The 14,260-nt window shown below is 40.4% G+C and overlaps 1 protein-coding gene across 4 annotated transcripts in view; it reads right to left on the bottom strand.

Annotated features, from left to right (window-relative positions):
* Positions 1 to 14,260, bottom strand: part of sytl4 (synaptotagmin-like 4) — a 73,110-nt gene that overhangs the window by 29,893 nt on the left and 28,957 nt on the right. For 3 of the 4 annotated variants that reach the window (XM_073058344.1, XM_073058343.1, XM_073058346.1), the window contains 9 exons: positions 14,050 to 14,237; positions 13,754 to 13,942; positions 9,654 to 9,869; positions 8,317 to 8,426; positions 6,994 to 7,114; positions 4,711 to 4,839; positions 2,147 to 2,291; positions 788 to 884; positions 96 to 199 (listed from right to left, as the gene is read on the bottom strand). In XM_073058344.1, coding sequence (XP_072914445.1) covers positions 96 to 199; positions 788 to 884; positions 2,147 to 2,291; positions 4,711 to 4,839; positions 6,994 to 7,114; positions 8,317 to 8,426; positions 9,654 to 9,869; positions 13,754 to 13,872 — 1,041 coding nt within the window. In that variant the 5' untranslated portion in view covers positions 13,873 to 13,942; positions 14,050 to 14,237. Of the gene's footprint in view, positions 1 to 95; positions 200 to 787; positions 885 to 2,146; positions 2,292 to 4,710; positions 4,840 to 6,993; positions 7,115 to 8,316; positions 8,427 to 9,653; positions 9,870 to 13,753; positions 13,961 to 14,049; positions 14,238 to 14,260 lie in introns of all 4 variants that reach the window. The other variant, XM_073058345.1, reaches the window with a different exon arrangement.

Genomic DNA, 14,260 nt, shown 5'->3' with positions numbered 1-14,260 from the left:
TTCGGCACAGATCCCAACAATCTTTCCCTTTCTTCCTCTCCCTCCTCTCCTTTGGAAGGTGGGGGTCAGGGGAGTAAGTTCTTTTATAAACTAACCTGTTCTACATTCAGACCTGGAACTGACCGACTGCGGTCTCCCATGGATTCCTCCTTGTCTGTAGCATTCGATACGCGAAGGTCCATCACCGATTTACTATAATCTAATGGGGATTTGAACAGAACAGTAGAATTACAAAAACCTTATAACACAACTTATACCTGATGATGCCCCTGCTTATCCAAGTGTGGATTATCTGTGGCTTTATGACCAAGGGATGTGTCAGACTTTCCCTGTAACTATCTTTGAGAAGAACACAACTAAGAATTCCCTGCAATTTACTGGCCTCCTCGCTGATCCACCCAAGAGCCTGTGGAACAATTTCAAAATGTTTCACTGGGAAACCATTGCTATTTCAGGGATAAGTTAATTACTTGACTATATATTTATTATTCCCATTTTATGAATTCGCTTCAGTCATGGGCTTCCCCATCTATTTAATGCCACCAGCCCACCACCCCTCCTATAACCTATTTTTCCTCCTTTAGGATGTTTCTCAGTTTCTATTTTGACCAAGGTTTTACCAGCTGCTCCAGTATCTCTTTATACAACTCGGTATTAAATTATGTTTAATAATTTAATAAACTGCAAAATGATTTGAGCTACTTTGTAATATTTAGATGCTGCTATTAGGGTTAAGTATATCTTGGCTTGAAAGCACCTCAAGAGGTACAGAAGTACAACAGCTCACCTGTGGATTTTAGAATTGGTTTTACACTCTTTTTAAACATGTCTTCTGAAGCATTTTCATCCACTGAAATTTTGCTGTCTATTTTTGTGCGAGTTTCCTATGAAGGAGAAAGGGTTAAACTATTTTAAAACATGTACAGATGAATTCTGTGTTTTGAAGTTCCAGTTTATTTTAAATGCCCTTATAAGGTATCATCTTGTGAAATAATACCACATCAAAAACTAATGTGTAAAAAAATGGAAATACTTCTTGACCCATTATGGTTAAAATAATAATAATTCTTCACTGTTCTCTCTGTTTGTCTGATACAACTGTGTGACTTGTTGATCCATTTTAGAGGGGAGTTATAAGTCCACCATATTTATGTTGACTTGGAATCACACGCTGGTCCCAAGAGCTAATAGTTCTTGATCTTTTTCATGCCTTGTGGAGTATTGGACAGTGTCTTCATGAGGGTGAGCTGTCAGCTAGATGCTCAACCCATCACAGATGGAAAGTGTGCAAGGAGCTGGCCAGATTTGAACCTGGGACCATTCGCCTCGAGGTTCAGTGGTGACGCCACTACACCACCGGCCAGCATTGGAGCTAATAGAGATGGGCATTAAATAATGGCAACACCCATATCCCTTCAGTAAATAATAAAAGAAAACAGAAGCCTTCTGCCATCTATAAACAATGTAAATTTGCGCAATCTAATACCCCAGGTGAATGGAAGAATATCCACTAGAGTTCATTATCACTACCTTCGAAAACTGGCATCTACTTGCTTTCCATGCATGTATGTATGATTGTTGCAATCTAGAGGAAGGTGGTCAACAGTTCACTGCTGGGCACAAAATGCACCCTGACCCAGGATTCCTCACCGAGTCAGGCAAGGGAACAGGGCCCTGGACTAATCTCTTAACACCCATTACATAAACCTCAGAGAATTCTGTACCAGCTACTAGGAATCCAAGGGGTAACCTCCTGTCAATTTCAAAGTAAGGGAACAGCAGAACCCTTGGATAAGAAAAAGACTTCCACATAATTTACCATCTTAAAAGTACTTTATTGTAGTTCTGTCATTTTTTTTCAAATGACCTATTTGTAGCTACACCTCTCAAGCCTTTTAGAAAAGCTTTCATGTAGAATTTAAATAGATTATACACAAAACATCCTTGCAAGTCCCAGTTGGTCAAAGAGGATTATCTAATTTGTCAGATGTGATTCCATAAAGATGTTGTGGTGGACTCCTATTGTATCCTTAACTGACCACTTAGTGGTTTCAAGAATACTGAGAGATGAGCAATAAATATAGATTTGGCAGATATACCCGTACACCAAGAAGTAAAATAGTGCAAGGAGAGTGTATTGCAGTACATTGTTTGAGTCAGATGGCAGGTTGTTTCTGTTTTTGGCTGGTGTCGTTGACGTGACTGGAAGAGTCATGCTGCCTGTGACAACAGGCCGGGAAGCAGGAAAACCATTCACATTACCGAGGCTGCTTTCAGTTAAGGAATTCCGCCTGAAAAATATAGAGACAGGAAATAAAGTATATTGAAAGTTCACTAATACCATGGCAGTAAATGCCCACCCACCCACAGGGTTGTTGGAATTCCAAAAATGATCTAAAACTTTTCTATAGTTTATATTGCTTTTTTTCTGAATGTATGATAAAGATGGATAAAATACTAAGAAAGGACATAAAAATACTTTTGGTGCAGTACTCAGGATCTACATTCTTAACCTGATGCAGTTATTGAATGATATTTTTCACTCACATTCATTTTAAAAGCAACGTAATCATGATGATAGGTTTATTTGTTCAAGGACTCTACAATACGTCCAAGGTTAGGTACCACAACACACTGAATCAAATTGGGGTCATTTTATAACTCATGACATAAATTAATGGAACAAATTCACACAAATGATACATTTTCATTCCAAAGTCCAATTTCAGACATCTGTTGTTTACAATATTTATTAAGTGGGTGGACTCCAGCAAACAGCACTCGCAGAGGTTTGCTTAATCAAACTCACCTCACTGGATAAACACTGTTTGTGGCAGGTGTTTTGTGTGACTTTGGTTCTATTTGCATTGTTATTGCTGGCAACTGGCAATTGTCGTTCTCACTTCAGAATAATGAAATACCTTTGAACAACATGTACTGTTTGCTTGGGTTAGTCACCAAGTGTGCATATGTCAGCCTTTGGTTGATTGAAGGAAATGGCATTTGGAGATCAAGACCTCAAACCTGCCATTAAAAACTCATGTTCTTGTGAACAGTAGGGATCTTTGTCCTCTTAAGCTCTGAGATCCAGACAGCCACAAATAGGCATCTTGAAGCATTGGAAAAATACAGCAATGAAGTGCCTGCAAAGTTCTTCAACTTTGCTTTAAGGATAAACTACCCAGTGTCAGTGACCTCTCTCAGGCCAACGTCCTCAGCAACCTCTCACTGGGATACATTGGGCTGGCCATGTCATTTGAATGCCTGATACTAGCCTCCTGAAAAGACATACTATTCTAAACTCTATTATGGGAGGTTACCAGGTTGAAAGAGAAATATGCTCAAGGATGTGTACAAAGCCTCCTCAAAGTGCAACATACTCACTGACTCCCTGGAAAAAGTGATTTCAGGAGGGTGTCGAGGGACCTCAAGGCCATGCATTGGGAGCGTAAGTGGAGATGGCAAGTGGAGATCATGGAGAGGCATACATCACCTCACAAAGGACCTACTCACCCTATCACATCTTACTCCTTTTGCAGAGGGGCCAGTAGTTCCCACATTTGTCTCATTAGCCATTTCAGAATCCACAAAATAGGAGCAGAAGCAAGTTGCCTTCAACCCCTAGAGACGGTTTAAGAACTGCCAGTCTGGTCAGTCCACAGAAAGGTGGAATTCATAAAGCCGGAATACAGCTAAACCGGGAAGACTTCAGGTTTACTTTTTAGTACTGATTAGCTGATCTCGGGTTGGTTGAAAGATTAGTATAATATGCATTGGGACCAAAGAAGAGAAGATTTTGTGAGAATTCCTGCTCTTTAATGTTATCCTTAAGTTTCTGAAGGTGAACAGAAGTGGAAAGGAACCAGATTACTAAAAGGGTGCCAAGAAATCTTCACTTAAAACACCAAAGGGTGCTGAGAAGAATAGAATTTAGAATTTAGAAAAGAATTTACTTCATTTTCACCAGCATCTTCAAGGCCTTGAATGTGCATTGAACTAGAAATTCCTTCATATGAAGCATATTTTGCAAATATAATCAAGCTAAACAGATTGACTCCCTTTTTTGTGCACTTGAGGTAGATCTCTCAATTTTTATGTCCTGTTGCTTCTTATTCTCAGCTCTTAAACCCCATTCCCTGCTTTAACCCCAAGCCCAATTCTTATTCCGACTCCCACACAACATCCTCCAAATAATGAGGTGATTATTCCAGCAACAAAACCAACATTTCTATAGTGATTTTGACATAGTACACAAAACCTGGGTCATTGTTGGTACTAGAGGGGTAGATTTTCCAGATTGTTGTTTACTAGGACTGTTAATACACCCTTATCCTTTCCATTCATTTTCTTGAAGGTGTGACACTGTAGTATAATTTTCCCCAGTGAGCCACGTGAGTTTAAGGGAAACAAAATTCAATCCGTTGAAAGAGAGCATGGGTACCAGAATCCCGGTGTAATTATAGGGAGCAGGAAACAGAACCAAGTGCCATGCCTTCAGGACTTCTAAACGACTGGGACTGTGGATTAGTAGAGCTTTACTGCATAATATCTCAGATACGTTGCCAAGGAAAATGTAACGCAAGCCATATGAAGAGCTGGTATTACAGAATATCTAATGCTTAGTCAGAAAGTCATGCTACAAGAAAATAACATGTCCTAATACACATTCAATGAATTTGATGGAATTTCAGATTCTCCATGGTTGCCCACCTGGAATTTTTGGGTGTGTTGTGTCTAGAGGCAGAGTGTATACTGCTCTTGTTGCTGCTGACACTCAGGTGTCCAGTGGACTCTGTGTCGCTTAGCTGATCATCAGCCTCTTGGGTTTCTGACTGATTGCTAACAAAGCAGAAAAACAGATAAAATAAAATGGTAAGTTGGTTTATTATTGCCACATATACAGTGAAGCACACCGTCACTACCAATCAATTCATTACTATGACACGTTGAGGTGGTAAAAGGTAAAATAATAACAGAATGCAGAATGAAGTGCCACTGTACAGAGGAGTGTAGTGCAGGTAGACACTATCGTGCAAGGTAGATTATGAATTAAGAGTTCATTTTATTGCAGTAGGGAACCATTCAATCATCTTATAACAGCATGATAGAAGGTAAAGGATGCTTTACATCCAGAGCATTGAGTGTGGAACGAGCTGCCAGCGGTGCATGCGAGCTCAATTTCAACGTTTAAAGAAGTTTGGAATGGTACATATATTGTAGGGATATGGAGGACTATGGTCCTGGTGCAGGTCGACAGGAGTAGGTAGTTTAAATGGTTTTGGCATGAACTAGGTGGGCCAGAGGGACTGTTTCTGTGCTGTACTCTATTGCTTTATTCTCCCAACGCAGCTTCCTCTACATTGGCGCAACCAGACATAGATTGGGGAACCGCTTTGTCGAGCACCTTCGCTCCCTCTGCAACAAACAGGATTTCCAGATGACCAACAGTTTTAATTCCAATCACCATTCCCATTCCAACATGTCGGTGCATGGCCTCCTCTACTGCCAAGATGAGGTCACCCTCAAATTGGAGGAGGAACACCTCATATTCCATCTCTAGGTAGCCTCCAACCTGATAGCATGAACATTGATTTCTCGGACCTGGTATTTTATCCCGCTCCCCCTTCCCTTTTCTTCCAGTTCCCCCTCTGGCTCCCCTCTAACCTCTTCTCTTCTCCACACTTGCCCATCACCATCCGTCGTCAGCACCATTCATATAAGACAGGAAAATGTGCACTATTCGCCTTCTTGAATGCAATGGCCAGCATTGTTGTTTTGCTAATATTTAGAAAAAGGTTGTTGTCATGACATCGTGTCACTAGGCTCAATCAGGTATGAGGATTGGTTACTTTTACTGTTTTGTCAGTAAACCACCATTGGACATATTACCTATTTCATTCTTCAGACGTGTTGCATAGTCAAAAGAGGATTTTGTAGATCGAAACCAACTCTGTGGGTAACTTTTTGAATTGTTCTTAGTTTTTAATAACCAGATTAATTCTATTATTTGGATCCTTTCTTTTGTTTAAATACAACTGCAAAGGAAAAAATTTCAAGGGCTCACTTGATTTTGGTTAACATTATCACTGCATTGTATGTCCTTGCCTTGCAGTTGTGAATGGTCAAGTTTGAAAAGAAATCACTCAGATTATGACACTGAATGGTTAAATTCAAGCTTTTAGACTCAGATCATGGATCAGATGATGGAGAAATTTGACATTGTGGATATTAAGCTCACAATGAAGCCTGCCCAAGTTTGACACCAAATGAGTGAATGATGTTTTTCATCTGATTACTCAAAGCAATAAAGCACAGGGACTTTTACATCATCAGCACATTTTTCTATGGTCTGATGATCAAATTACAAAATCAAGATTTTGCTATGCCTTTTGAAAAGGAAATTAGCATATTCCTTTTGCCAGATACTTTGTGACTATTTTAAAATTTCCATAGGAGTTCCTCTGAAGTTGCAGAATAACATGCATCAGAACTCTTGAACAAATTTCAGCCTTATTTTCTCCTCCTCTTCCCATTGTTTGCTGTGGTCTAGTCCTACTTATCCTCTGATCATCTTAGTCCTCCTCCCTGCCCTCTCTGATTTTGTAAACCTTCTACTTTACCATGTTTTACAAAAATTTGTAAATTTTGAGATAAAGAATTCTTTTCACTTCATCAAATTCTTACCCTTCCTGAAGCTGAGGACTGTCAGGGATTTGAATAGCGCTCCCCATTTTTCCTAACTTTTGTTTTCTTGGAAAAGATGCATGCTTTTAATTTTTTCCCCTGCTTACTTCCAAACCCAAATAGAAATATCAGGGTAGAAATTCTTATTATAGACACCAAATGTGCAACATAATAAAACAGAGGCATTAACAACAATGATAAAATATGGGCCTGAGGAATCAAATTCAGAAATAGATTGAATGTGTATAATATTCTTTTTCCAAACAAAAAACAAAGTTAATGGTGTAGGTGCTAGACGATTACACTCACCCAGAACCTTTGCCTTCATCTTCAAAGACCTTCTGCTGTGACTTTGCCTCAGTATTTGTCTTTGCGTCATTGGCCAGTACCTTTTGTAGCAATGCCTGTCCCGCCGTCTCTCGCTTATTTACTAGACAGTAAACAAAAAGTTGGGGAGTTGTTTACTTCCTTTTACTACCCATGGTCTATCTGTTCTCCACTCCTGAACCCTCACAGATTTTACAGTTCCAATACATCACAATAAGCGGGTACAGCACAGTAACTTCAGTAAAGCTTACAGAATAAAGTGTACTCTACTAATGGAACCAAGCAACGGGCTCCAGTGTACCATCTTTCCCCCGAGTAAAACATTCCTAGAAAATTCACAGGGTTGGCGGGAGAGTAAGGGAATGAAAACCAGACAAAATTTGACACCCAAGCTGTTGAGCAATCATTGAGATAGGTAACCAAAAGTTTGCTTTAAATGGCCAGAAACTGGGAGCTCCAGAACACCATGGCAGATGGAGCAAAGGTGCACACACAAGTGGCTGTCTAGTTTGCATCTGATCTCACTAATGTATCGGTAGTCATATTGAGAACACTGAATGCAATGAACAAGATTAGAATGCATGCATGTGAATTTCTTCCTGCCATTGAAATGCTGATTTAAGTCCTTTCTTGTTTTCTGAAAAAGGAGGGCATCTCAGATGTTCTGACATGGAGGGCTTCATCTCAGAACAGATTGCGCAAGGACAAAGGAAATGAGAGAAAGGAACGGTGTGCTTTCAAGGGCAGGACGAGATAGTTTGACTCCTGAGATCAACAAAGTTCAAGGTAAATTTATTATCAAGTCAATTGGAGATCAATAGTTTAATCAGGTCTTTCTCCTGAAAGGGAGACAGGTATCAAAAATGGTCCAAGTGAATTTGAGAGCAAGGTGGGAGTAGGTAGAAAAGTTGATGAAATTGACGTGTTCTGTGTAACTAAGGAGAGAATGATCCAATTAAAATCAGAACTGTACAAGAGGCCAGATTCAGAAGAATGCAAAGATCCTGAGGTGCCGTAGAAGTTTATCAAAATAGGGAAGTAGTATCTGAAACCAGGGACAACAATTGTGAAGTTAAGACATGGTTTAACTGGCACTCAGTGTAGTTAGCACAGGGTGACAGAAAATTGCAACTTAGTGCAAATTTGAACAAAGACACCAGAAGACTAGACCAGTTACAGTTTACAGAGGGCGTAAGATGGAAAGTCAATCAGGCGGCTCATCATCTTTTAGCCTGAGCTTGCATGTAAATATGCATACGTAGCACAGGTATCATTCATGAAAATAGGGAGCCCTCAATTACTTACTCCCATGTTTTCTCTTTAGTGATGCTCTTATTATATCACTACCAAAATCAACACTGTGTCTTTTCATTCGGTGTTCAAAGAACCAATCTCCAGTCTGTTTCTTCAGCTTTCTGGTGAACAACAAATGATTATATTAGCTGGGTACAATTCCATTATATCTGTCTTCAATTGTATTCAGTTTAATCTAGGCCTTGCATTACAAATTGAAACAATACTAATGGCTATTGGATCAACCAAGATCAATTCCCCTTTTAATTCCAAACTTATTGTCCCTAAAATAGCATATGTTTACATTGAGAGAAATCCAACTTGGCCTCCATCTGAAGCCTTGCTTAAAATGGCTGCTGGATGCTAGTCTTGTTGTTTACAAGAATAAATCAATTGAAAAATGCAGGTACATTACTCAAAAGCCATATAAAGGAGTAAGAATTCCACAAAAACTTTTAGGAAAGCCAGCAAATTGGTTTATTAGATAGCGATATTATATGAAGGTCAATTACTTGCAACAAAAAGCCTATCTGGGATTAGCATACTCCAAATAAGCAGAGATAACACACTCCTTTCTTTTCCTGTCACTTGAGAATATGGAGAAATATTCTATAATTCTATACTTAAACACTATAATGTCTACATCTTCCAATTCATTTAAAATGTGCACACTCCCGACAGCATCTTGCACTGAATGGTGAAGAATCTGTAAAAGGCAAATAATTTCATAAAGTCACATCTATTCCAGGACTTTGAAGAAACGACCCTCCTTCTTGAACAACTGAACTTCAGATATCTCATCATGACACCAATGTTTCAAAAAGAACTGAGAGTTTGGACCTTTAGTGTCAATTACATTGACAGGTTTGGGAGTAAGATGAGAGTAGCCTATTTTCAGTCAAAGTATTCCCTCATTCTCTAATGGGAAAAGTATGATCCTTGAAAAATAGAAGACAATGTAACTCAGTATGAACCTGCCATTCCTTTCTTCCTTGCATTTCGGGTAGAATATTCTTAGAACGCCTCCAATGTGAGTTTGTTGTTCATATGCACAAGTATGATGAAAAACATAAACGCGGAAGCATCATGGATACACAGCATCAGAAATAGAACATTCACAGGAAAAACTACCTCAACATCAATTATACAAGAAAGAACTCAATTAGAACAAAAATAAACTCCGTTATGGTGTAATGTTGTATGCTCAGTCCATTCACTCCGAATAAGAGCTCATCTGTGTCACCCATCCCGCTAATACATGGGCTCTGCTGCTATACTATATTTAAAAAGCATAGCAGGCTAGCTCTTCTACCTTTGAAGGAAATACTAGTTAGTATGAACACACTCACGACTCTTTGATGCACACGTTGCATTTCCATACGCTGTTGGCATCTTCAGCACCACAGTCCTTGCACACCAGGTGGTTACACTGATTGCACGCACGCCCACTCTTGACAAAGCGGCCAAGACTCTCCTGACAGCGCGCACAAGTCTTATCACTGTACTCCAGACTTCCACGTTTGGCTCCCTTGCGCCGGATTTCCAGCAGCTCCATCTTCAACTTCCTTTGGAAAGAAAAGCCAAGACAAAATGTGATCATGGAAGTGCTGAGGACAATTGCTAACTTGTTGCCTTTCCAAAGAAAATAAGACTGCACTGACAGAGGACATCAATTACCTTATTAACTTTTACCCTGACGATATCACACAAAGCCTTCTGCTTAAACAGAATGTGTTCTCGGTGTGGATGACCCTCACAAGGCTGCACGTACTGTTTAGCTCTAGAGTGGTCACCACGTGCCTCATCAATAACATCCAGCCCATACGCCCTGCAGCCCTCCTTTTCTCTCTCCACTTCAGCCGCCCCAGCTGTAAGCTTGCCACCGATACGTGGAAAGCTCAGGACTGCAACGTGTTCTTCAAAGCAGCAGCCCTCAACATCAACATGGAGGCCGCTCAGTCTGATCTTCCAAGTTTGAGTCTTGACCCGTGCCCACATTCAGCTCAGGACTCTAATTCTGCATCAGTGGAGTAAAGTGCTGGTGATGATCTAACATTGGAAAATCTGACTGAGCCTGGTGTATTACTGAGTCTCTGTCCAAGGGCTTCACATCCCATAGACTCCAATCCAAGGCCGTTAGGTCCACATTCCCAGGCCTCGTTTAAGTTGGCGCTGTGTCTGCTCAGACAGCAGATGGGGTTGTGTCAGTCCCTGATTCTTCAGTAACAGCCTCCATGTTGATGTTACTGGCTGCTGCTTTGAAGAACTCATTGATATCCTGAACTTTCCTAGTGGTAACAAGCTTACAGCTGGGACAGCCGAAGTACTGCTGCGAACAGGTTTAGCAAGGTGGAAAGGGACTTCTGGGCAAGCAAGCTGAGGAGAGGAGCGGAGGGTGGAAGAGTGACAATACAAACTGCAAGAGGCACAAAATGGAAGGGTGAGGTAGAAAAGTGCTGTAAAGAGGCACTGCAACTTCCAAATTGTCAGACATCATTATCAGAAATCTGAATAACTTTAACAGTTAAACAGTTAATCCAAACGCAAGAAAAAAAATCAAAATGGAGTAGGTGGCTAAATTCCCACTGATTTGTAAATGTGGAATTTGGACCAATTACAAATGCTACTGGTTTTCAATAATCAGTTGCTCAGTAACAGAGCAGAAACTTTGCCCAAAATTAAACAAGTACTTCATGAAAGAGAAGGAAATGAACTGCAAGATTTAATCATGGTTCAAGATCCACCTTTTCATCTGCAAAGCTAAGACGACTGTCCTGGGAGATAATTCTGAAGTCATATCTTGATCAGGGTTAGCATTCATTTCTAAAATAATTTTCCAAGTTGTTCTAAGAACACACAGGAATATACATATGTCTACCTTGACATGACACGTACAGCTTCAGTTAAGAGTATGGATTGATTTATATGCAAATTAAAAGATAACAGACCGCATGGACAAATGGAGTCATCTGACTCTGACATCTGTGTGAGTCATGTTGAAATTTCTAGTCTACGTATTTTCATTTTTAAATGCTATTTTAGCTTAGCTGAGCAACAAGGGCTTCTTATTCTGTGCAAAAATATTGGAGAAACTGTTTCAAGTGGTCAAAGGTGTAAAAGATTCAACAGCCAGTTATACAGGGTGTGATTTTTGCAAAAGAAATATTATAGTTTTGAAAATGAAATTTCCTTCACATCTATTTCCTAAATATTCTCAAAATTGATCAGCAAAGTTTTGGGATTTCTCATTCAGAGAGAAGATCAGCAATCTATTGCCAGAGTATGACTCCAGCTGTCTACTATTTCTGCAGGTGCATTTGTAAGGGAAGCTGAAAAAGGTTTGTCCAACAAAGATGGCTGAGGTTATTGTTACATAAAGAGGGAAAGGTGGGTAGGTGGGCCAGAATGCTGCTTTTTCACAGCTTCAGTAATTGGATCTCTCCGGTGCTGCCTGCACGTGGTGTTCAGTTTCAAGTTCCTGGGTGTCATTATCTTTGAGGACCTAACCTGGACGCAACATATTGATGCAGCCATAAAGAAAGCAAGACAGCGGCTATATTTCATTAGGAGTCTGAGGAGATTAGGTTTGTCACCTAAACCACTTGAAAACTTCTACAGATGTACCGTGGAGAGCATTCTGACAGGCTGCGGGGGGCGGGGGGGGGGGGGGGCAACAAAAATGAAGTAAGTTGCAGAAAGTTGTAAAATAAGTCAGCTCCATCGTGGGTACAAGCCTCTGTAGTATCTAACACATCTTCAAGGAGTTGTGCATTAGAAAGGTGGTGTCCATCATTTACACCCCTACCATATAGAACATGCCCTCTTCTCATTGTTACTAACACAAAGGAGGTACTGGAGCCTGAAGGCACGCATACAGCAATTCAGGAACAGCTTCTTTCCCTCTGCTATCTGATTTCTAAATGGACATTGAACCCATGAATACTACCTCAATACTTCCTTTTATTTCTGCTTGCACTACTTATTTTAACTTAACTATTTAAGATACTTGTATATAATTACAGTAATTTATATTTTTTCTATATTTATCATGCACTGCACTGTACAGCTGCTGCAAAGTTAACAAATTTCACATCATCTTCCGGTCCAGGAGGCACCTGGGTACAGTGCTCCTTCGGGCGACATTTTCTGGGTAGATCACAAAACCATATATTTCACTTCTTTTATGTTTGCTTTTCATCTTTAATGTCATTCTGGAACATGGAGTCTGTGATTTGCAGTTTGGAGATTGCTTGGGTGTTCCGGCACTCTGCAGTCTCAGAGAGGATTCTGGGAGACAGAGGTGGTGAGAGCAGGCAGGCTGCAGGATGGGGCGCAAGCTGAAGTTCGAATCCATTTTGCTGATTAACTCTTCCATTGTTCACCAATTAAAGTGATGAGAGAGGTTGAAACATTGAGGAGTATGCAGGAGTTTGGAGATCGTTTAGGTGCTTCTGTGCTCTGCAGTCTCCAAGAGGGTTGTGGGAGACAGAGGCAGCATGCACAAACCTCATAGCGAGAAGGCTGCGGGATAGGGGATGGGACATGAGCCACTGTTTGACTCCATTTTTGCTGATTAAAATTTGCATTGTTTGCACATCAAAGTGATGAAGGAGATTGAAACATCGAGGCCAATGTGGAGGGTGATGGGTGGCTGCCTGCCTTATAATCACTGGGGATCACTCTGAGGCCTGAGAGGGAAGAGCCTGCCGCTGTGCCGGGAGAATGTTGCCCAGGTTTTATGTATTTTGGATGTGGACTTGGACTGTGGACTATCTCTTTCAGTCTTACAGTTTTTTGTATTCTGTGTTTTTTTAACTCGATCTTTCTCATTTTTTTGGGGGTATGGGGATTTGTGGGGTTGATGTGCCTGTTCTGTTTTGTTCATTTTTTTGTGCTGGGGGAGGGGTGGATTTGAGGGTAGACAATCGTGTCGTTTTTCTTTTCCTTTCTTGGTTTCATGGCTATCTGGAGAAGAAGAATTTCAGAGTTGTACACTTTGATAATAAATGGACCTTTAAACCTTTGACATATGCCGATGATATTAAACCCAATTCTGATTTTGATTCACATCGTTACTGCTCCAAATTTTTCCTCACATCTCAAGTATGCAAGGATAAGTTATTTGACAATTGTAGTTTCCCTTAGTGCAAGCTAATGGTAAAAAAAAATCAGAGTGTAGTTGGGCTTATGTGAGAGAATGCAAGCTGCATAACTTGTAGGGAAATGAAAAGGAAAGGAAGGGAAGGAATGAGATTGCTCCCTTGAGAGCTGGCATGGATCCAATGGGCCAAATAACTTCCTTTTAGACTTTGTAAGATAATCAGTCTTCTGTGCAATATCATATGGTATGTTGGGTGAAAATTTGCAGAATGCAACCTTGCAACTTCATATTGAAAGGGTTTAGAACTAGTCAGGGTTATTATTCCAGTACCTACTCTCTCCTTCTTACCTTATCCGCTTTTCTTCCAGCGTCCGCAGCTGCTCATCACGGATGAGAACTCTCATGATTAGATCCTTCTCTTTTTCTGTGAGGAATGACAAGTTGACCAACTCCATCTGCTTTGACATAATGCCGCAATCACCAGAAGAGCTAACAACTGTAACAATCTCCTTGGGGCAACTGAAGGAAATTTCAATACTGCAACAGAGAGTTAAACTATAAATGGAAAGTCGTCGATGTCAAAATTCTTTCTGAAGAGGATAATGAATATCAAAGTTGGTGGACAATGCTGTATAGTTACTAACCTTAACAGTTCAGAGTCCAACTGAATTCTGCATTAACTCACGAGGCTACCCAATCTCTGTGTTCAGACTTTGACTCGTGAGAATGTCCATTAATTGTTGTCCAGTGTGACGTCATGTTGTTGCCCATCTGCTTGTACAATTCAACTCACAACTGCCCATTCTGTTTACACATTTCACCAAGTTAGATCCTAGGAAAGAACACACCCTGGTG

Source organism: Hemitrygon akajei, chromosome 10 (genome assembly GCF_048418815.1).
Source record: "Hemitrygon akajei chromosome 10, sHemAka1.3, whole genome shotgun sequence".
Lineage (NCBI taxonomy): Eukaryota > Metazoa > Chordata > Chondrichthyes > Myliobatiformes > Dasyatidae > Hemitrygon > Hemitrygon akajei.
Note: the sequence above shows the minus strand (reverse complement) of the source record. Positions and strands in the feature narration are given on the sequence as shown.